This window comes from Nilaparvata lugens, chromosome 2 (assembly GCF_014356525.2).
Source record: "Nilaparvata lugens isolate BPH chromosome 2, ASM1435652v1, whole genome shotgun sequence".
NCBI lineage: Eukaryota > Metazoa > Arthropoda > Insecta > Hemiptera > Delphacidae > Nilaparvata > Nilaparvata lugens.
This window is the reverse complement of record NC_052505.1, coordinates 55,778,827-55,802,901: the sequence shown is the minus strand read 5'-3', so window position 1 is coordinate 55,802,901 and position 24,075 is coordinate 55,778,827. Positions and strand designations below refer to the sequence as shown.

The 24,075-nt window shown below is 33.8% G+C and overlaps 1 protein-coding gene across 2 annotated transcripts in view; it reads right to left on the bottom strand.

Annotated features, from left to right (window-relative positions):
* The window catches only part of LOC111054806, a 724,817-nt gene that overhangs the window by 118,724 nt on the left and 582,018 nt on the right, over positions 1-24,075 (bottom strand). For both annotated transcript variants that reach the window (XM_039419907.1, XM_039419906.1), the window contains exons 15-16: positions 7,332-7,491; positions 3,879-4,119 (exon numbers count right to left, since the gene is read on the bottom strand). In XM_039419907.1, coding sequence (XP_039275841.1) covers positions 3,879-4,119; positions 7,332-7,491 — 401 coding nt within the window. The remainder of the gene's footprint in view (positions 1-3,878; positions 4,120-7,331; positions 7,492-24,075) is intronic.

Here is a 24,075-nt window from a genome sequence, read left to right as displayed (position 1 = left end):
TGAACAGTGACTGATCAGTGACTGAACAGTGACTGAACAGTGACTGAACAGTGACCGACTGAATACTATTGGATGCTGTTCTAAGAAATATAATATTGAGAAAATATATCCCTTGTGATGATTTGATCACACTAGAATTCATATCTGAAAGCATACATGCTACCCAGAGGAAATCTCATTACTGTTTGGATATTCAAGCTCCTTGTATATTCTATAGAATGATCACTTCTTCTTACATTACTTAATGTGGTTGAAGAGGATTTGAGGAATAAGAATCAGCAATTCATAGCTACTTTTATTGAACATATACTATTTTATTGAAGATCAAAACGGTGGCAATGTGTCCTAGGATACTTTTTCACAAAGAGAAGTGTGCGGCTGTGCTGCAATGTGCTGAAACGCTGGGTCCTAGAACTGAAAGTGGGAGATGTGTCTTCTATAGCTCTTAACTGTACACTGATGGTCCTCCCACTGTTGTGAACACTATACAGGGTGATTCATAGTTATGGTAAAATAATTTAATACGTGATAGTAGAGGTGGAAATAAGAAAAAAAGTTCTAATGAACATATATCCATAAACGCTTCATTAGCGAGCTATACAGGGTGGAAGATTTCGCCCTGGCAAAGTAATGGAAAAATATCTGAAAAACTGAATAGAACCAGTCTGGAAGCTGTAGTGTGAGTAGTTTTTGAGAAAAAAGTTGAAATATGCAAAAAATCCAAGTAGAAAAACACAGACTTCTACATTTGATGCCCAATAACTTTCTTTACTGACCTGTAAACAAATGATTTTTTTGCAATAAAAATTGTAGAGAATTTAATTCTGGAAAAAAAATTATGTAAGCTGTGTAAACTGAATTCGAATAAAAGTTGGATAAAATTTATTCTTATGTAGTACATTACACCACAAAATTTGCTGTTTTATGAGGAGAGAACTAATAACTCATAGTTTGTAGCTGATTGCGAATAGAACATTGATTTTGAGAACAGCTGTTCCAAAACAGCTGATTTATTTTGTATTAAATAAAAAAATATTTGAAAGAAATTATCAGTTGAAAATTATTTTCAGAAATATTTTAGCTCACTGTTGAACAAAAAAAAAAACAAACTGTTAGTTAGGCCTACTGTAGCTGCGCTGTGTTTTTTGTTTAACCTATTAACCAGTTATTTGTAACCATCTCACTTTGCTTTTGTGTTAAGTGTCAACTTTTTAAAAAATTGCAGGTAATTTTAGACATTATTCATACTCAGAGTTAGCTGACATGCATTTAATGTATGGAATGGGACACTACTGTAATAGTACTGAAGCAAGACGTTTGTATCAAGAGAACTTTCCTAACCGAGTATGTCCAGGTTCAAGGTTTTTTGCCACTATTCATCAACGTCTGTCTGAGACAGATTCTTTGATAACCAAAGAGCACATTTATGCAGGCAGACCCCGATCCACTAAGACTATTGAGCTAGAAGAACAACTTTGCTTTTGTGTTAAGTGTCAACTTTTTAAAAAATGGCAGGTAATTATTTCTTAATGAAATTTATTAACATCCCGAGAAGAACACAAGAGAATTGTCAGTGCAGTTTAATGTCAATCAATCTATTATTTAGAGTATACCAAAAGAGAAACAATTACATCCATACCACCTCCAGAAAGTTCATACTCTATTGCCACAAGACTGTATTCTCGCTGATGAAGCATTTATGGATATATGTTTATGAGAACTTTTTTTCTTATTCTTACCTCTACTATCACGTATTGAATTATAATACCATAATTATGAATCACCCTGTATATACACTCCAGAGTGGTGGGAGACCTTCTGATTTTTTTTTATTAAATTTTATTTTTTTTTTATTATTTATTCTTCTTTTATTTTTTTCATTTTTTTCTTATTTTTTTTTTCATTTTTTTTATCTATTTTTTTATATTTTTTCATTTTTTCCAGGTTAGGTTAGGTTTGGTCATCTTGGGTGACCTTGAGATTAGGTTTGGTCGTCTTGGGTGACCTTGAGGTTAGGTTTGGTCGACTTGGGTGACCTTGAGGTGAAGGAGGACTCTGGGACACTTGTGTCCCAGAGTCCTCATTTTCATACTACTAATATGCTATGGGAGTGCATACAATGTTCATATTAAACCTGTGATTACTGGTCAGAAACATATATTAGAGATGATTTGTAATAAACCTAGACAATATAGATCAATGATGCTCTTCAGAGAACTATCGATATTACAAGTGAGACACTCTTCCCTATTCAAAGCAATGCCAGATTTAGCTGAAAATAATTTTGATATCCAACACATGAAAGAAAGAATAAACCTTATGAATCCACAGGACATTAACCTCCCAAAACCAAGATTTGAACATTCCAGAAGACACTTCAAATACATAGTTATAAAAATATTCAATTCACTTCCAGTATCAACAGGGGAATATAAAGGGACAAAATATTGAAAGCCGATGAATCCGTTCCTCAATTGAAAAATAAAGTTACATAAAGGACCCTCAGGTGGAGCAAGTTCCCACAACATTCAAACATTAAAACATTGAGAGAAATGCCAAACTGTCAACTTGAATCTCAGACCTCACTCCGCTCGGTTATTAATCAATAATGGATATGGAAGTTATCTACAATACACAAATACTCCAGTACGGTGGGAGAAAATCATGAATATTCCTAGGGTGGAAATCGAGAGTTTGGTCAACATAATTGAAATAATTTCGGAAAGTATTGATTCCCCCCTCATAAAAGACACAATAAATCGATGCTACCGTATGCCATCTCGGAATCCAAAGGCTATTTCTCCTAACTCAACAATAGATCAAGTGTATAGAATTATAAATGTGATAAAGAAGTGCTTAGAAGAGGAAAAAGTTTGTTTAGCAGCTTTCCTTGATACAGGGCAAGCTTTTGATAAAGTATGGCATGAAGGTCCTATTTTCAAACTCAAAAAAGTTCTACCAAAGCAATATACAGATATATTACAATATCTGACTTTAGGGTCAGGCATAAAAGTTCATATTCTGATTTGAAGGAATTGAAGCAGGAGTTCCACAAGGCAGTGTCCTGGGACCAGTTCTTTACCTGCTCTACACCAGCGATAATCCCAGCCTTGATGAGAATACAGCAGCAACATTTGCAGACGATACAGTCATATCATATCAATAGACAGTAATATTCATATTGCAACAGAGATCCATCAACTAAATTCAAGATTGGACTAGGAAGTTTAGAATAAAATTGAATGGAGCAAAGTCGATTCACATCAATTTCACCAATAATAATGAACTGCCTATACCAATAACCATCAACAACCAAGTTGTACCATATGCTAATGATGCCAAGTATCTAGGTATGACCTTGGACGTAAAGCTTAGCTGGAAGGCCCATGTCAAGAAGAAGAGAGAAGAGCTTGGAATCAAATATGAGAAGCTGTATGGCTGATCGGAAGAGACTCCAAAAATGGAATCAATTGTGAAGCAAAGATAGAACAGCTTTTAGGTTTGAACAGCTGAAACTTGTCTTCATTGTAGCCCATTATAAAAATTTACAATTTCAACCATCTGCGTTTCTTCAAACTCATTTAATAACACAACTGCAGATGAATAAGTATAAAGTGATTGTATAAACTGATTGTAGATAATATGATCAATGACTCCTAAGTGCTCCTGTTCATACTGTTTGCCTATCCTTATTGTTATTCTAAACAATGTATTGCTCACTGGACTACTTTTCCCATGATCGCTTATTGAAAATCACCAATTGGACGACACCAAACTAAGTAATACCTATTCTTCTAACTTTTTGAATTGAACAAATTGAAATGTAGCCGATCTAAGATCCTCCCGACAAAATATAGAGATACTTGAATGTTGCTCACCATAGTTCCCAACAGTGTACTTTTTGATCGATTTTCCACTTTTGTCATTTGAAGTTTCTACTCGAATGTACTTGTCCTGTTGGATATGCAGATAGCTGTCATCTCCGATCATCACAAAGTTGAATAGTGAAAGACGGCCCGGTGCCAGTCCAAAAAACTTTATATTTTCATACGCTTTGTACTGCTTTGTGAATGTATTCCTCAAAACACGATCAAACCGCTGATAGATGAATCTCACTCCCTGTAAAAATATAGAACACATTTGTTATTCTTCCTCATTTTCACAATTTATTATCAATGTTTGTAATAGGCCCAATAGTGAACTATTACACTGTGAATGCTAAATAACAAGGTACCTAGAATACATATTGTATTCTAGGCACATTGGTAGATAAGGAGTAACTCAATTTTTATATTGAATCAACATTAATATTATGTTGTTATGCCACATCTGTAGGGATATCACAGTCTCCCCTCCTAATGGGAAACCTCGTTATCATATTATATTGAGCGAGCAATTTCTGTATTCATATATTTTTACTTTCCTTGCCCTATTACCATAGGTAAGGAAAGTATTGCTTTCCAAAAAAAATTAAGGTACCCTAATTTCATGTTTTCTATACGTTTCAAGGTCCCCTGAGTCCAAAAAAATGATTTTTGGGTGTTGGTCTGTGTGTGTGTATGTGTGTGTGTGTGTATGTGTGTGTGTGTGTATGTGTGTGTGTGTGTGTGTGTGTGTGTATGTGTGTGTGTGTGTATGTGTGTGTGTGTGTGTGTGTGTATGTCTGTGAACACGATAACTCCATTCCTAATTAACCGATTGACTAGAAAATTTGAAACTTAAGGTCCCTATACCATGAGGATCCGACAATAAGAAATTCAATAAAATCCAATTCAAGATGGCGGAAAAAATGGCGGATAATTACTAAAAAACCATGTTTTTCACGTTTTTCTCGAAAACGGCTCTAACGATTTTCTTCAAATTTATACCATGAATAGCTATTTATAAGCCCTATCAACTGACATGAGTCTCATTTCTGAGAAAATTTCAGGAGCTCCGTAATATTCTTGAGAAAAATGGCGGATAATGACTAAAAATCCATGTTTTTCACGGTTTTTTCGAAAACGGCTCTAACGATTTCCTTCAAATTTATACCATGTATAGCTATTTATAAGCCCTATCAACTGGCATGAGTCTCATTTCTGGGAAAATTTCAGGAGCTCCGTAATATTCTTGAGAAAAATGGCGGATAATGACTAAAAATCCATGTTTTTCACCGTTTTCTCGAAAACGGCTCTAATGATTTTCTTCAAATTCATACCATGGATAGATATTCATAAGCACTATCAACTAGCATGAGTCTCATTTCTTGGAAAATTCCATAAGCTCCGTAATATTCTTGAGAAAAATGGCGGATAATGACTAAAAAACCATGTTTTTCACGGTTTTCTCGAAAACGGCTTTAACGATTTTCTTCAAATTTAAACCATGGATAGCAGCTATTCATAAGCCCTATCAAATGACATGAGTTTTTTTCCTGGGAAAATTGCAGGAGCTCCGTAATATTCTCGAGAAAAATGGCGGATAATTACTAAAAAAACATGTTTTTCACGATTTTCTCAAAAATAACTTGACCGCTTTTTTCAAATTCATATCCTGTATAGTTATTTATCAGCTCTATCAACTGGCATGAGTCTCCTTTATGGGAAAACAATGGGGGGTCCACCCCATTCTTGGGAAATGGACTTAGTAACCTCCTTCTCGTGCATGAGGTAGGTAGGTAGCGCAGTTCATAAAAAGAACACATAGTCGAGATATTTCATCTGTAGAACAGCTGTTTTGACGACTTTAAAAAAATGCCGACTAAAAAAATCATCGAATTTCACAATTATCCACACAAAGAAAAAGTACTTTGAAAACAATTATATATACATATACAGAAGTCTGATCGTAGTTTCAAATATGAGCAAGGAAAGTTGTGTGAGTGTACCACACCAGATTTTTATGGTTATGTTGTTATATAGGTACGTATTTTTATCCAATGGATCTTGAAAACGGCTCTAACGATTTTGATGAAATTTGCAACATAGTAGGTTTATGATGAAAGAATTTGATTGCATTAGGTCTCATCACTGGGAAATCTCACTGAATGAAATCAAAAGGATAATTTTATCCTTGGAAAAACTGCTGAGACCTTCGTGGTCTGCGGATAATGGAAGTGAGTAAGCGAGTGCATTTGTAGAAAATCAAAATATCTCATCCCCGAAATTCATAAGCTGACGAACTGCAAGCAGTAAAATATGAACATGACCTGAAAGATAAAGAAACCTCATGGGTTTGAAAGGTAAAATTATTCATAATTGATCAAAAATAATAAGCATATTTAATTCGCGATGTTTACAAATTCATCAGAAAAGTTAATTTTTAAACCTTTCTTAGTAGATGCACTCACCTGCTGGGTGGCTCATAATCAATCAGCTTATCTCAAGAGAAATATTATCTAGAAATTTTACCAACTTGATCAAAATATCTGATTTGTTGACATGACATGGTATATATCATTCTAAATTAGCCTATATCAGAAATTTTTGAAGTTAATCATTTTTTTACAGTTTCAATTGATTAGTGAGTGTATTTTGTTATTCAATTTCGTTTGTAATCAATCTAAATTGGAAATCTTTTGTTTTCAAATGTTTGGATTTGGAATTGGACCCAAAATTAAATTTATGGAGCATAACCTACTTTTTGGATTATTTTTCATAGTGTATAAATCAGAATTCAGGGAAGAAACAGTTTTGTGCTGTGCCTATTAGTCGTTCCCCAATCATTTCAAAGGATGATCGTGTTCTGATCATCATTAAATAAATAACGAGGGAAGCTCGGTGCCCCGATATTGAAAGGTTAATAAAGAACATGATTCCTATTGAATATATTAGCGTATTGAGTTTGTCATTAGAGTTTATAAAAAAGAAATTCTCCTAGTAGATGAGTATTCAGCTTCACGATTTCCAGCAATACTTTCAAGAATATTCCCCGATTCTGTATTTCTCTTCCATATTCCGTCTTTGAGAATTCTCCCTTCTCATTTTGTGTACAGTGTAAGATGAATTTCAGTTAATGAGACCTCTTCCAAAGTCTCTTTGAAGGAAGATTTGAAGTATATTCCCTAGGAATACTCATAATGGATTGTAATGAGATTTCCCTTTTTGATCTCCTATTCATTCCATTTGGCGATTCTACTAACGAATGATTCCGGAAAATTAAGTTTAGCACAGTTCTCAAGTTATATCCGAATATTGGAAAATCTGAAGTCTATCACTAATCTGCAAAGTTCTGTTGCTGCAATTGAGATACTTTTCCACTTCTTTTTCAGTTTATAAAACAATATATTCATCTTGTGCATCAATCTCCTACTTTCATGATCAAGATACACAAATAAACAATCTACTCACAGAAGTGTCCTTGCAATCCCATAATTCATCTATATTAATTTTCTTGAAGAAATCCAATTTTAGAGCCTCGAGAATGCAAACCATCTTTTTAGTAGGCCTAGAGACTTCAAGAAATGTAGGCACTGTACGTACGCCTTGCTTCTCTCCTAGCAAAGTACACCTTTAAAAAAGATGAGATAGGAATGTTATTGGTTTTGATATGTTAGTTTCATAGAACACATAACTTTGACATTCAACATGATCCAACACGTGCATGTGTTGTGGTGATTATGATTTCCTCTCAACAAGTTGATCTTTTGTTGTTTTCGAAGTGTTTCGATCAGGTCCCACCTTCAAAACAGATTTCAGGCAGTGGAGGTCAATTCAAGCGAAGGTCAAATCCTATCCTCTTGAATAATAGTGAGTGTTAACATTCCTCAAGGTTCATTTTGAGGCGAGTAGTAACAAAAGGGGGAGTCTGGCACACAAGTGTGCCAGACTCCCCCTTCACTCAAAAAAAAATAAAAAAAAAATTATTAAAAAATTTTTTAAAAAAATTGAAAAAAAATAAATAAAAATTGAAAGAAAAAATATAAAAAAATTTTTAAAAAATTAAGAAAAAATTGAAAAAAAATTAAATAAAAAAAATTAAAAAAAAAACATAAATTCGGGAATAAATGGAAAATAAATCACTGGGGATCCTTAACTGGGGGCTATGAAAGGAGTTGTTCTGCAAGGAGTGGGACATTGTGTCTTGTGCAGGCGTGCTGCCAGTACGTGTGTGTGTGATTTTCATGTATTTTCATGTATTTGTTTTGGATTATTTTCATCTTTATCATCATTCAAGAGTAAATACCAGTGCATTTTATAGCTATATGAATTTATATTATATTCCTGATTTGACAATTAAATTCAAAGAATAATTTGAGTTGAATTTTGAAGTAGGTGGTTTGAGACTGTCAATTAAATTCTAAAATGACTTAAATTCAAAAGTGACTAGTTAAAATTGTGAATTAGGTTCCAATACATAGAGTAAATTAAATCCAAAAATGACTAGTTTGATTGTGAATTAAGTTCTTATACATAGAGTTGGTGATTGTAATTCATCCTAACCTAAAAAATGTATAACAAGTCTTTGCCCTAGAATTAGGCTGTACCCACAGTATGTTTGACATTGATAGTGATGAAGGTGTGTATGCCATTTTCAGACATGAGCGGCAATGGTTCTAATGATCAGGAGCACCCATCCCACCTTCCCCCCTATCATGAAGTAGATCCTAGACCCAATTCACATTCCCCACCCCCACCATACAGCTTACCGAGTTGAAAGCAGGGAAAAGTCGGGATAAAATACTATGCTATTTCGAGTTATCAATTGCATGCCTCATCGAATGCAATTAATAGTCCACACGATAGCTGATTTTTTACCAAGTTACATTCAGATATTAATTGCATGCACCATTGCAATTATGCAACAGATATAATTATGAAATTTTATAAGGTAATGGCCGCTCCAGTCCTCCTCTATGGTGTGAATCATGGGTCACTACGAAGCCACTTGAATGTAGAGTGCAGGCAGCCGAGATGAAATTTCTCCGAAGAACAAAGGGATGTGACAGAATCATTCATCTCAGGAATGAAGATATTAGGGAAGAATCTAAAATCTGCAGCATGAATGAAAGAGTTACGGAGAATCGGCATCAATGGAGGGAGCATGTTCAAAGAATGTCAGCTGGAAGAATACCATTTAAAGTCTATAATTATCAGTCTACAAAAGAGATGTTGGCAGACCACGCAAGAGGTGGCAATAATAGGATTTTTATGTTTATTTAAATAATTGGCTAGATGTGAGTCGGAACAGGTACAAAGTAGGTGGAACAGGTTAAAGCCTAATCCTTGTTTGTAAGAAGAAGAAGAAGAAGAAGACCATTGCATGCAATTTATAATCCACTCGATAGCTCGTTTATGATAAATAATTCTACAGTCAGATTTTTACTCTAATATTGAATTGAATTGAATTGCTGCCTTTATAAAAACCTAGGAGGGCGAAGTCCCTCCTATTGGTGTATGAAGGAGGCTATGTTTCCTTATATATTATCCTTGAAATGAAAAATTTCCATAAACCTTGTATATACGTCGACATGCAATTTAAAAAGGAACATACCTGTCAAATTTCATGAGAATCTATTCACGCGTTTCGCCGTTAATGCGGAGCATATAAACATGTGAACATATACATAAAGATAAATGCAAAGCCGTCGACTTGAATCTTAGACCTCACTCCCCTCGGTCAATAAATTAATAATTCAGAACTACTATATAGATTGCAAGCACCAATTTATATAGTGACTGCACTATGTGATGTTTATCAAAATTTCGTTTTATTTTGTATTTTATATTTTGGTCTTTCATTTTCACTTCATCATTACGATCGTCTTTAACTCTTTCCAATGCCTTAGAACACGAAAGTACCTATTACAACTGCTCTTACTTAATCAAATAAGAAAAAAACCAAGGATGGATGATCTAGAATACAACAGTTTTTGATACCAAGTACGAATAACAAATAATAAAATTTGTACTTAATACAAGATGGTATACAACAACATTATCCAACTGACATCCATTGGATTTAAGTGAAAAGAGTCATTTTAAAAACCCTAGATTTCCAGGCATTCAGGCATTCGTGGTTACGCTCAGTCATCAAAAGTTGTGATTTTGCAAAACTACGTCAAGTATTCCAGATTCCTTTACAATAGCTTCCAGTATAGGTTCCAGAGGCCAGTGCTACTTAATTTGACATCCGCGTTATTCATATATGGAAGTATATAAACTTGTCGCGTCGTCACCATCACGAATGATTATGAAGTATGTAACGTCAGTGTTGAGAAATATGGAAAAATATGTTAATAATATAGAAATACGCTGAAAATGTAAAACATTTTCTAGTATCTCCAGCAAAATATTAGATTCCTCTCAAAATAAAATTTCTATATCCTAGCTGAGAAAATGCTATCTTCAAGTATCTCAATTCATTTCATTCAAACTAGTGAATTTTAACTGGTTTGAAATTATTAATAAAATAAAATAAAGTTATGACTGTCAAATAAAACCTTCAAGCGCCGTTGAGCTTGCTATTATTAATATTGTATGCTTACACTGTAATCATGTATATATATATATATATATATATATATATATATATATATATATATATATTATATATATATATATATGTATATATAAATTTGTCATATTCAACTCTGATTCCTAAGCTATCCTCAAGTAGTTATCAGAATTGCTTTTATTCAAACCACTATATTCCACTATCTGATTTATTTCGACTCCTCTCTGCACACACACAAATCATCCACGTAGGGGTTATATCTATTAAATTATTGTAACACTATTAATTTGAAAATATACTTTTTGAAGAATAAAAAGACATGAATTATTCAAAAAGGAGAGAAAAAACAAAAAGATGATTAAAAACGCAAGTTTTCTTTCAGCCTGCTCTCGAAAAAGGCAAGAAATGCTGGAAAACGTAGATTTGGGGCTTATATTTGAATTACTTCAAATTCCTTCGGAAGTTTGAATTTTTAATAAAAATTTCACCTGTTCCTAAATTTGACCATTTTCTGATCATTTGTTCTCGGTTAAGTAAACGCAGACAAATTTAGGAGACTCGCAGAAAAACACTAAAATACCTCCGATTTTCTTGTATCTCTGGCATTATCTCGAAGTCTTTCTAATATAACAGTTTCATACCAAATCTGAAATTTATTACTGAATATGAACATCATATATTCTTTTTTTCCCCAAAAAAATCATAAAACACTGGAATATCGCCTATTTTGGTTGTAACTTAGGGATATTTTTTGAAATTTGTCCTTAGTACTCCCCTAGAGGGCCAACTGAACATACCTATCAACTTTGAACTTCATGGTTTTGAATCTTAGTTTTGTTGATGAGTGAGTGAGTTCTATTTCGCTTTCTTATATACAGATGAAGATAGTAGAAAACAAATTTTGTATAGTCAAAATGTCAAATTCTAAAGCTGCGTTTACACCAAAGTTATTAACAGAATGTTTATTTCTCTGTCCTTATAGATTGTATAAGATTGAACATAACTTATCATACACATGATGAACATATGTGTTTGTCAAGTTCTGTTCAATCTAATAGGATCTATAAGGACAGGAAAATGAGCATTTTGTTAATAACTTTGGTGTAAACGCAGCTTTGGAAACCACGAGACTACAAAATATGTTCAGGAGTCTACAGTTAATTACTACTAGCACATGTTATGAGGCAATTCAGCACTATATAGCTCTTAAAAGTGGAAATTTAAAGTTTTTTCCTTCAAAACAACGCTGTAAACAGTTCTTTATCTTTTTGAATAATTTGTAAAATGAATTATCAAAGTAGTAGTAATTTTTGAAACACTGTATAACCTCGAAAATTCATTCTCTGATGACGGTGATAACGCAAAATGTGGCAGCTGGACGTTCGAATAAAATTTGATGCGTATGAAGTTTCGAAGATGCACCACAGTATTCACGACCACTAAACGGCTGTCGTATATAGTCAAGGCTAGAGACGGCTGCTACACGACGTCCGTACAATAAAAATCGTTGATCGACATGTTTGTAATCACCCATTCATTCCATTGCGCCACCATAGAAAACTGAACGTTCGATTTTTTATCGAATGACCAAAATCGATGTGTTTGAAAAGCTGATTTTGTTTGAACGTCCAGCTTTTCATCGGCTTCACTACCACAAAGATGGCAAACAGCTGATGCGAATCATTAAAAATGCACGATCAAAATTGTTATAAAATCGATGTGTCTGTAATCTACTTTAAGTTTTGATCGTACGATAAAAATTCAAACGACCTTTTATCAAATGACCAAAATCGATGTGTGTGTAGCTAGCCTGAGTACTGCAGCATCATGTCGCTTTGTACATAGTGTTACGATAGCTATTCGTTTAGTAATGGAAAAAGATTACTTTGAATTCTCAGCTGGACAATAATCTAGAAAAAGTCTTTTGCAAAATGAATGGAAATGAGTTCTAAATGAACACCAAAAAGGTGAGGAATTGTTTATGGAAAGCAAGTAGTGTCCACTGTAACATTTGAAAGAGTTTAGAAGATTATCTAATAGAGCAGAAGATTATTATAACGACGGTCAAGAAAGGATCGAGAATAAAAAAGAGAGAGAATGCGAGTAAGTGGGAGAGAGAGAGAGAGAGAGAAATAATAGAAGGATTAATTGATAATAATTAATTATAATTATAGATGAATGAGAGAGAGAGTGAGAGAGTGAGCAAAATAATAGATGAATTTACGTAATATAGACTGAGAAAATAATCATTGGAATGTATATGATATGAAAAAAGCAATTTCGAATAAATAATATTGTTATTGCTAGCCTACTTAACAAGATTGATTGATTGAGTACTTTATTTATGTAGATTACAATATATACTGGCTTATACACTTACATACAATAGCTTACAATACAGCAAAATAATAGATCAATTCACAAAATATAGACTAAGGAAATAATTATTGAACTGTATAACTGTATATGATATGACAATAATTATTTGTGCAACTAGTGCGCAAAATGTCAGTTTGCTGCACCGAAAGAAACGTTTACGCCTGAGCCGTAGGCAAGGGCAGAATGGTTTCTTGAGTGCAGCAGAGGAGCTTTGCGCACGTATTTCACATTAAATTTTTCCTACAGTTACCATTGAATATGAAAAGTGGGTAATTATGGGTAAAATGATGGCTGAAATCCATCAAATGTTTGGGTGTGTGATGCTGATATTAATAACAACCTTTATTCATTTAAAAAGTAATAATCCAATAATTGTAGTTGAAAATTCTCAGCCAAAGTTCTCACTTTTATTCATTCAAGAATCAGAAAAAATACAGATAGAACAAAAAATTCACATTCAAGATACACGCCAACAGCTCATTGGGATGGCTGAACCGACAAGCGCGCGACCTAGCGGGAAGAATTGTACCTATATAACTTCGTTTCATTCAGCTGAAAACAGTATACAGATATTATACAGTATACAGTATACAGTTGCTATCAGGACGAGATAGCGGCCGGACGTGCTACTCTGCTCCGTCTTATCTGTTATTTTGAACGGCTAGTTTCTAATTAATTTTCGACTGAGTCTACCAAAAACAATTTTAATTTCTAAACATAAGTTTTTTCGTATGATTAGATTCGTCTGAACATGGCTTCTTGCGGTACATGTAATAAGGAAACTCCTGAAAAAGAAGTTGTGAAGTGCAGTGGTGTATGTAATGGAACTTTTCATCCATCTTGTTGTAGTGTAGAAACTGGTGAGAACTACAGGAAAATGGGCGTTCGTAAAGAAACTTGGTTATGTGACATCTGTAAAGCTAATAAGAAATTGGGAAATAAGGACGATACTAGTGCTGCAGTTACTCAGGATTTCATGAAGCAATTATTTGATGAAAAATTCGGCTCTCTGTCAAAACAAATGAGGGAATTGCAAGGTGATGTGGCAGGTATGTCTGGGCTGTTGGACGAGGCGTTAAAAAACATAACCGATCTTCAAAACGAAAATAAGAAACTTATTAAAAACTTTGCTAGTATTGAAGCGGATAATGCAAATTTGAAGACAAGAGTTTCAGTTCTTGAAAATAAAATAAACGAGATGGAACAATATTCTAGGCGTATGAACATTCAGATCGATGGTATACCGGTTACACAGGGTGAAAAGGTGGACGATATCGTCGAGAAGCTGGGAAATCTTTTAGAAGTTGCTTCTCCGATTGAAAGTGTACTTTCCATGCACCGTGTACCGTCAATTAACGCTAAGAAGTGTCAACCAATTATTGTGCAGTTCTCAAACCCTATGCAGAGAGGAAAGTGGCTGGAAGCATACCGCAAAAAACGAGATGTTACTTCTACGGATCTCAACCCTGTCCTCCAACCAAAAACCAACATCTATATCAACGAGCATCTGACGAGGGAAAATAAAACTTTGTTGGCGGCAACCAAAGCTGTGGCCAAGGAGCGAGGCTATCAGTTCGTATGGGTGCGGCAAGCAAAAATCTAGGTTCGGAAGGAGCACAACAGCAAAGCAGTTAGAATTTTCACTCATGATGGGTTACAAAAACTTGTTTAAGAAATCCCCAATTCTCATTACAGGTATTTTTCATAGAGATCCACTGTTATTACACTGCATTATTTTGGTTTCAATGAAGAACTGTAAATTTATTCTCATGTTATTTACTTTTAGGATATTATTAATTTTATTTTCCTATGCCTGGTTGAATGAGATTATTAGATTATTGCCTGCTCTATTAGAATTCAACTATATACGTGCGTATTACGTTTCACATAATGTGTACTTATTTAAAATAATAATCAATTGCATTTTACACTCCTATGATTAATGGAAGAAGATAATCTAGATCTAGGTAATACTAACATCACATTTGATTATTTTCAACCCGATTTTTTTTTTGCCTGAGGTTAATTACTATAGTTTAGGAATTATCGTTCAAAATATTAGGAGTGTACGGAAGAATTTTGACCAGTTCTTAGTTATGTTAAATATTGCAGAAAAACCTAAAATAATTATCCTTACAGAAGTTTGGATTAAGGATAATGAGATTGATCTTTACAAGATAGACCACTATAAATGCTTTTATAAATGTAACTACTTGAATAGATCAGGTGGTGTAATGGTTTATGTTAATAAAGAGGTCTCTTGTAGGCTACTGAGCTGAAAAACGAATTTACAACTGCTGACTGTATCTCTTTGAATTTTAAATTTGAAAATTTTTGTATAGTTCTTCTTGCCGCTTATCGGCACCATAATAGCACACCAAGTATATTCATAAATGAACTCAAGAGTTGGCTTGAACAAAATTCCAGCATTAATTCAGTTTTCTGTGGAGATATAAACCTGAACACTCTCGTTGATAACGATGATGTAAATGATTACTTGAATCTGCTAGCTTCATTGGGTTATACATGTTGTATAAGAGAAATAACTAGACCTGCATCGTTAACATGCCTTGATCACCTCTTTGTAAGATCCAGTCCACTTTTAGAGTATGAAAGTGCATTGTTCACAACCGACATTACTGATCACAGCACTTTAGGCGTCATGTTTAAAAAATCAAAGATAGGAGATAGTACTCAGCAAGATAGAAATGGAGATCAGTTAGTGGTAAATGAAAAAATATGCTTTATGAAATTGAATGATAAATTAAATCTTTGTGACTGGTCAATAGTTTACAATGCACCAAGTGTTGATAGTGCTTGGAATGAATTCTTAAAAATCATAGAGGAATGTAGGAGTGGTTCTGTGGTCACTACGCATGTCAATTCTTTAACTAGAGCAAAAAATATTAGTCCTTGGATAACGAGTAATATTCATAGGCGATTGCTAAAAAGAAATAAACTATACCAGAAAGTTAAAAATCGTCCTTTCGATTTGCAACTAAAAAATTATTTTAACACCTTTAAACTCAAGTTAGCTGACGACATAAAAACTACAAAGATAAACTACTACAGTCAATTATTTGAGAAAAATCATAATAACAAAGCTGCTCAGTGGGGAATAATCAATGATATAACAGGTAGAAAAAGAAAGAATAAAACTTTTGAAAGTATCTATACAATGAATAACAATACTGTTGTTACTGATTCACCGACTATTGCCAAGGAGTTTAATGAATATTTTATAAGTGTTCCCAATAATGTCAGGGATGACCTACTTAGGAATATAGACCCGAATCATCAATTCTCACCAGAAGATTACAATAGGGTTTTTAAATACAATATCTCTGAAAATTCTATCTTCTTACACCCTGCTACGGAAGAAGAAATTCTCCAACTGATTAGATTAATGCCCTCAAAAAGATCGACAGGATATGACTCACTCACAAGCGATATTTTGAAACACATTATTCCTATTATACTGCCTATTTTATGTTACCTGTGTAATGCTAGTTTGTCGCAAGGAGTATTCCCACAAGTCTTGGAAAGAGCAGTGGTGGTACCAGTTTTCAAAGGTGGAGATAAATTACTATTGAATAATTATTAGGGATGGGTATCGATACATCGATGTTTGAAAACATCGATGTTTCAACATCAAACATCGATGTTTTTAACATCGATGTTCACTGTTCGATGTTTTTCACTTATCGATGGTTTTACCTAGACATCGGTCATCCGATGTTTTTCCCAACTAAAGAGTAAAAACAATTCTAATTTTTTAATTTGATACAAGTTTTTTTTTATTTTTTGTTTGAAGAGGATTATCTTGAGAGCAATAAGCAATAATAACAGAATTACAATCATTATCTCTATCATATTTAGTGTAGTATTCTGTTTAGTGTTTTTTGTGAATATAGATCACTCTTCTGAAAGATCTCGCATAAGTTTTGATTTCCTGCAGATTGCTATTTTTATTTTTCAATCAGGCCCTCTGTATTTTCATGTGAGACTGTTGGATACTCTTGAAGATTTACATTACTTCTGTGGCCCGTGTCAAGGTTAGATAGTTAGTTATTTAGAATTGAATAAGAGGTCGGATTCTTCGTTTCTTAGGAAGAAAGAGTTTTTTATTACTACAATTATTTCCTCAACATGTGTTTAACACTAATTAATCTAGCTCTGGAAAAGAGGTCCTCGTATTGTAAGGAGTGCAGATATCCATATAAAAAAACTTAATCCATTTTCATTTCCTAAAAAATCTATCAGGTATTGAATGAATACGATATGAGTATCAATGATTGCTAAAATTAGCTTAGGGTGAAATTTCAAGACCGAATCCTCAAGGATATCCCGAGAGGTTTCAGACTAAACCATGAAGATGACAAATCTTGTGAACTAGAGTTGATGTATCTTTCTATTCACAACCTGATTTCAATTATTCGAAAGACTGTTACTTGAATACCACAAGTCCAAAATTGCTGTGATTCTAGTTAGTAACTGTTGAAATATTGGAACAATAGCTCCAGATAAAATTGTAGTCACTTTAGAAGCTCTTTTTGTGCTCTACAATTTGAGATCAGGTATAGCGATCTATCTAATATTACAGGTACACCTGACAACAATGCTCCTTGTATTGTGAAAAACACCTAATTTTCAGCTTCAAGCATCATCACCAACTACATTGTCCTCACTAGTCCAGGCGCTGGCTTACATTGAGCATACATGAGAGAGGAAGAGAATTTGACTTCGAATTATTGTTAGGGGGTCTTTAGTGTATATGAAACTCGATGTCGTCACGTCCCAGGGTGGTCGACAGCTTGGGGGGGAGGGGGGTAAGTTGTAAAAAACGCGCGCTTATAAAATCGCCTGTCCTGCAGTTACTATTCATAGTACAGCTTTTAATTTTTTCTCAAAATCATGTACACATAGCTGGCTTTCAATGTGGTCCTGTACATTTTTGCGATAAACCGCATAGTTTTTCCGTAAAAAAAAAAAATATCTCGAAAAATGTATTTTTTTATTATGGACTTTTTGTTATTTCTCGAATATTCAAGTCATTAGCCGACTTACAGGAAAATAAACGTTGTAGGCCGTTTCTTCCTGAATCCATTGATATATATAGTTTGGGGGTTACGATCATAGATGCGGCGGTGGGAGGGGGATAAGTAGCACTGTTACGCTGCGGCGCGGTCCTCCCTCATGATTAATGCGCGTAATGGCCTGTCTATCGCATCGCTTCTACTAGTCTATGCATTCAAATTATGTATTTCAGGAACGCTATCTTATGTATTTTCGGTCACTGAACACGATTTTTCAACTCTCAAGCCTCAATAATTGATAATTCTCATCATAATATACAAATTATAGTCAAAATTACAAACTTCATCTCATTATCATTATTTAGGATTGCATTGTAATGATAAACCATCTTGTTAGGAATCCTATTGTGTTTCTCAGTCGATAAAAAACTGACATTCCATTGAGAGAGAATGATTATTCGATTTAGTTCAATGATCACTTTGGAATTGCGAAAGTCAAGTAATGGAGTAAGTTAAACAAATAATATAGGCTACCCCATATAGAGCACCGTATAACAGGAGTAAAATATTTTTTAATATAAATTTACAGTTGAAGCACAAATAATGCCAATTACTCCCATGTGATATGACTAAATATTTGTTTACAAAGGAAATACAACTCTAAAGCTGCGTTTACACCAAAGTTATTAACGAGATGTTAATATAACTTAATTTTTATAGATTATACTAGCCGTTAGGCTCGCTTCGCTCGCCATATCCGTCTAGCAAGGGGGCTCCGCCCCCTGGACCCCCGACTGGATCGTACAAGAATGAGATCAGCAGGCTCGCTTCGCTCGCCTGCATTTTTCATTTGGCTGAGTTGTCTGATTGTCTTGGGGTGGTACTTGAATGAAAGTGGAATGGGAGATATCTTTGTTGAATTTGATATATTTGGAGAGAATACTGTTGGAAATCTATTGAGGGGAGATCAGTATTATTAAGGTGTGAGAGCAAGCAATCAATTCAATGAAATAACTACAAGGACTCATGAACGGTTCAAATATGAGAGATTGTCAAAGTATATTTGAAAGAAGTCAGGAGCTATTTGTAGAATTTTTTTAGAATCACAATGCAAAATCAATGACTACTTGAAATTTATGACTAATTATTGTAACATAGTTAAAATTATCTTAAATTGTATTCATGCTCATAAGGAAGGACTCTGGTATTGCACATATAAACTGCACGAGAAAAGATCCCATACTTTTTTCATTCAATCATACAAACTATGTTATGGAGTCTGTGTTATATCTAAAAAATTTAAAAAAAATACCCATTGAAGTAGAAGATAATTTCCAATAAGGAAACATTAACTCTATACAGTCAATACATTGACACTCTGTCAAATGAAACCTTGAAAATTTAATAAATGTGACAACCGATCATGCTTTGGAGCAAACCCTCATTCGATCATCCAAAAATGAGTGAATGGAATAGCTAGTTCTTCAAAGGCTTTCCTAAAATGGCTGCTACTATATAAATCTTCCATCAAAGATATTCTGTTCAAGTATGTTGACATCATTATGGATATCACTGGAGATTGTGAAGAAAGTCATCGAATGAAGTAAAACAAGAATAATGAGAGATGAGAATGATTTTCAGAAGCATAACCTTCTCAAAAGAACATAACATTTTTCTTCAAGACTCTGATGGACAACAGTCCAATCTAATGTTATCAATGGTCTGGAAGCAAGTGAAGAAGTGTCTGATTCTCTTTTGAACGTATAGAAAGAAATAGTTATTCGGTCTCCAACGAATTTTATCTGAACTTAGTTGTGGCAAATTGTAAAAGTGTATTCTCACCTATAAAAAGAAACAGAGTTCTTTCATTCTCCACGATGCAATCAAACAAAAATCCTAGTCTTAGTTAATTCTAGAACAAAAAGATCTGATGTATCTCAAAAAGATCTCTGTATTTTTACTAGGTAGCTGTTTAAAGATAATTCAGCATTGATGTTTTAGTGCAGCATGCATTTCTACAATAGCCGCAATCTCTGTCAACATCTGATGGATATTTGAAAAAAAAACTCTTTATCTCACTTGGCCTATGAAATTGTAAGTGAAACTAGTTGTGGATTTGACTAAATCCCTAAATATCGTTGACAAATTCGCATAATGATGACATGGCTCTCCTGAATTCAACTCCTACTCCACTTTTCAAAACTTCAATACGCTGCAAGATTATGGAAACTTTGTGATGAGAAGAGTTATGAAAATTCTCAATAAAGATGGAGTGATACAGGTGGACATAGCTTTTCATGTCTATGGTCTAAAATCAAACAAAGGTACGGTAGTGAACATATTAGAAGCAGCAGATTAAAAGAATCACTCCAATAATATGCTCTCCAAACCATCGAGACTTGATTTCTAAATCTGTGGCAGAGATTTATTAATGTGACATACAAGAATCTATAAAGGAATAATCCATACGTTAGCTAAGTGCAGGAATACATACATTCATCCATTCATTTGTGGATAAAATTACAAATCATATACATATGTTTGGGGAAGAATAACAGGCATGGCCCAAAACTATCCGAATCCACAAATTTTGATACTGAATAACTTGTTACCATTTGAAAATAGTTTGAACGGGAATACCATAATGGATGAATCAATCAAAAGTTGGTGAAATATCATTATAAAAATACTGTTCCTCAAAATATTATATTTCTCAAAAGTTCACGACAAACTGAAGATTCACGAAAGATTAACATTTTCATTCTAAACATAATCATTATGATAATGAATGAATGATGAATTCCATTTCCACCATGAAGAACTAAGAAATTCCACAAACATTTCATGGAAATTAACTGACCACTATATCAAGTAAGCGTGGCCAGTGTGTAATTAATAATTTAGCCTGCTGCACATCACAATAAACTAATTTGAAATAAAACATGAACACATATAAATATTATCATTATTCAATCGTAATATATTTCTTGAAACCCAAGTTTCATTATTTCAAACAGTCATTTCTTAGTTTCCTTGCAGACTGAGAAGAAGTTTGTAATTTTGACTATAATTTGTATATTATGATGAGAATTATCAATTATTGAGGCTTGAGAGTTGAAAAATCGTGTTCAGCGACCGAAAATACATAAGATAGCGTTCCTGAAATACATAATTTGAATGCATAGACTAGTAGGAGCGATGCGATAGACAGGCCATTACGCGCATTAATCATGAGGGAGGACCGCGCCGCAGCGTAACAGTGCTACTTATCCCCCTCCCACCGCCGCATCTATGATCGTAACCCCCAAACTATATATATATCATTGGATTCAAGAAGAAACGGCCTACAACGTTTATTGGGAGCATTTTCCTGTAAGTCAGCTAATGACTTGAATATTCGAGAAATAACAAAAAGTCCATAATAAAAAAATACATTTTTCGAGATATTTTATTTTTTTACGGAAAAACTATGCGGTTTATCGCAAAAATGTACAGGACCACATTGAAAGCCAGCTATGTGTACATAATTTTGAGAAAAAATTAAAAGCTGTACTATGAATAGTAACTGCAGGACAGGCGATTTTATAAGCGCGCGTTTTTTACAACTTACCCCCCTCCCCCCCCAAGCTGTCGACCACCCTGGGACATGACATCAAGTTTCATATACACTAAAGACCCCCTAACAATAATTCGAAGTCAAATTCTCTTCCTCTCTCATGTATGCTCAATGTAAGCCAGCGCCTGGACTACACATTGATATTTCGCACAACGACATAAGTTCTTGAGATTATGTTCTATGAGTATCACCCGTAAGATACACTTCATTTCAGTATTTCCTAGTGGAGAGGCGCGCTTAAGGACACCTCAAGGATCAAAATCTCAAACACATAACTTTTGACACAATGCTCAGATTTCATCGTACCACACTTCATCCTTCTCGGTTCGTCACGGCGGTTCAAAATCATGCATAATAAGTCAAATTCGGTCGAAAAATGGAAAATTTATTTTTGAGTGTACTAAGCCCATATTCCAATACACAGAAAATGACCAATTTCTATATTCAAAGTGCATGTCTTGTGAAATACTTCTGATAAAATTTCGAAATCTAGTGAGAATGTGAAAATAATTGTCCCCCTCTACCCACTCGAATAAATAATACTTTCGATTCCAAAACAATTTGGAAGTTAAGATTTTAAAAATGGCGATTTCAGTTTTTACATTTTTTTCGTAATTTTACTGTTGATCAAGAGTTTCTAAAACGAGTCTGATAAATCATAGAAACTTACGATTGATTACAAATTGTAGATAAATTCATCCTCTACGAGCTCAGTTGCCTAAAGTCCGTCTTGAATCACTTTTCGCTATCATAGAACTGCCAAATACGTTAATATGAGAAAAATATCTACAATTTCCGGATTTTTTTCAACAATCAAATCTCACTTTACGAACATATTTTTCCATGAATTGTTTACAGCAGATGAAATAGAAAATTCTATTGTACATATTTTCAAGATAAGTAATAATTTTTATAATAAGGGGTTACCCGAGATACATAGCTTTGAATATAGAAATTGGCCATTGCTTATGTATTGAATATGAATAAGTACCTACACTCAACAATAAATTTTCTATTTTTGACCGAATTTGACTGTTGATGCATGGTTTTGAACGCCTTGGCGAGCCGAGAAGAATGAAGTGTAGTACGATGAAATCTGAACATTGTGTCAAAAGTAAATTATAAGTGTGCTTTGTAATTATAAGTGTTTGAAATTTTGATCGTTGAGGTGTCCTTAAGCGTGCCTCTACTAGGAAATACTGAAATTAAGTGCATCTAACGGGTGAATCTTACCCATGAACTTATGTCATTGTGCGAAATATCAATGTGAGGACAAAGTAGATGGTGATGATGGTTGAAGCTGAAAATTAGGTGTTTTCCACAATACAAGGAGCATTGTTGTCAGGTGTATCTGGAAATCTATATGACATAGAGCGCTCTACCTGATCTCAGATTGTATAGCACAAAAATACGCCTAGAGGGATTTTGAAATATACATCTAAATTGTAACAATCGGAAGATATTGTTGATTAAAAACTAAAATTCATCAAAATTGATTTTTTCTTCAAATTTTACTCATTTTTGAAAAATTATAACAAAGTACTCATTGGAGATAGAGAGTTCCGAGTGATCTCATTTTTTCAGAATTATATAATCTGGGAGAGATTTGGCAGAAATAGCTGAAAACTGGAAAATGAGCCGAAAAAATGAGGTTTTCGGGCTATCTTGTATCTAGCACAAGGAAATCTTGCATGAAGAAATTGGTTCTGGACTTCTCTTATGTACCCAAATAATGTATTAAAAAATCAGAACTACAATATAAATTGCAAGCACACCCCCTTTTTATGTCTATATTGACTGGAATAGTTTCATCCATAAAAACGTAGGGCAATAAACGATGTTTAAAAACATCGATGTTTAAAAACATCGATGTTCAAAAACATCGATGTTTACTGTTCGATGTTTTTCACTTATCGATGTTAGGATGAAAAAAACATCGATGTTTTATCTTTCAATACCCATCTCTAATAATTATAGACCCATAGCGCTGCTCTCTATCTTTTCTAAAATATTAGAGAAACTGATGAAAACAAGATTATTAAAATTCCTGAATAGATATGAATTTTTTAGTAAAAACCAATACGGCTTCCGTGAAGGTTTTGATACTGAGCGTGCACTAGTCAACTTTATGAGAATTATATATAATAATGTAAACGATGGGTTGAATGTAAATGCTTAATTTTTAGATGTAAAGAAAGCTTTTGATACGGTTGAGCATGGTCTTCTATTAAATAAGTTAGAATCTACAGGGGTAAGGGTCGTGGCCCTACAATGGTTTAAATCTTTTTTAAATGATAGAGTTCAATGTACAAAAATTAATAATACCTGTAGTTCTTTTTCAACAGTAACTTCAGGACTTCCACAGGGATCAGTTCTTTCAGCTATTCTCTTTATAATTTTTGTAAACGACCTATGTGATGCCAATTTAAATGGAAAAATATTTTGTTATGCAGATGACACGGTATTAGTCAGTTCAGGGAAATCATGGGAGGAACTGTACAATAGAGTAAACCATGACTGTAAATTTCTTCAACAATGGTATCTTAGAAATAGATTAGCAATCAATGTCGAAAGAACCAAATTTATTAATTTCTCTTTGCACGCACC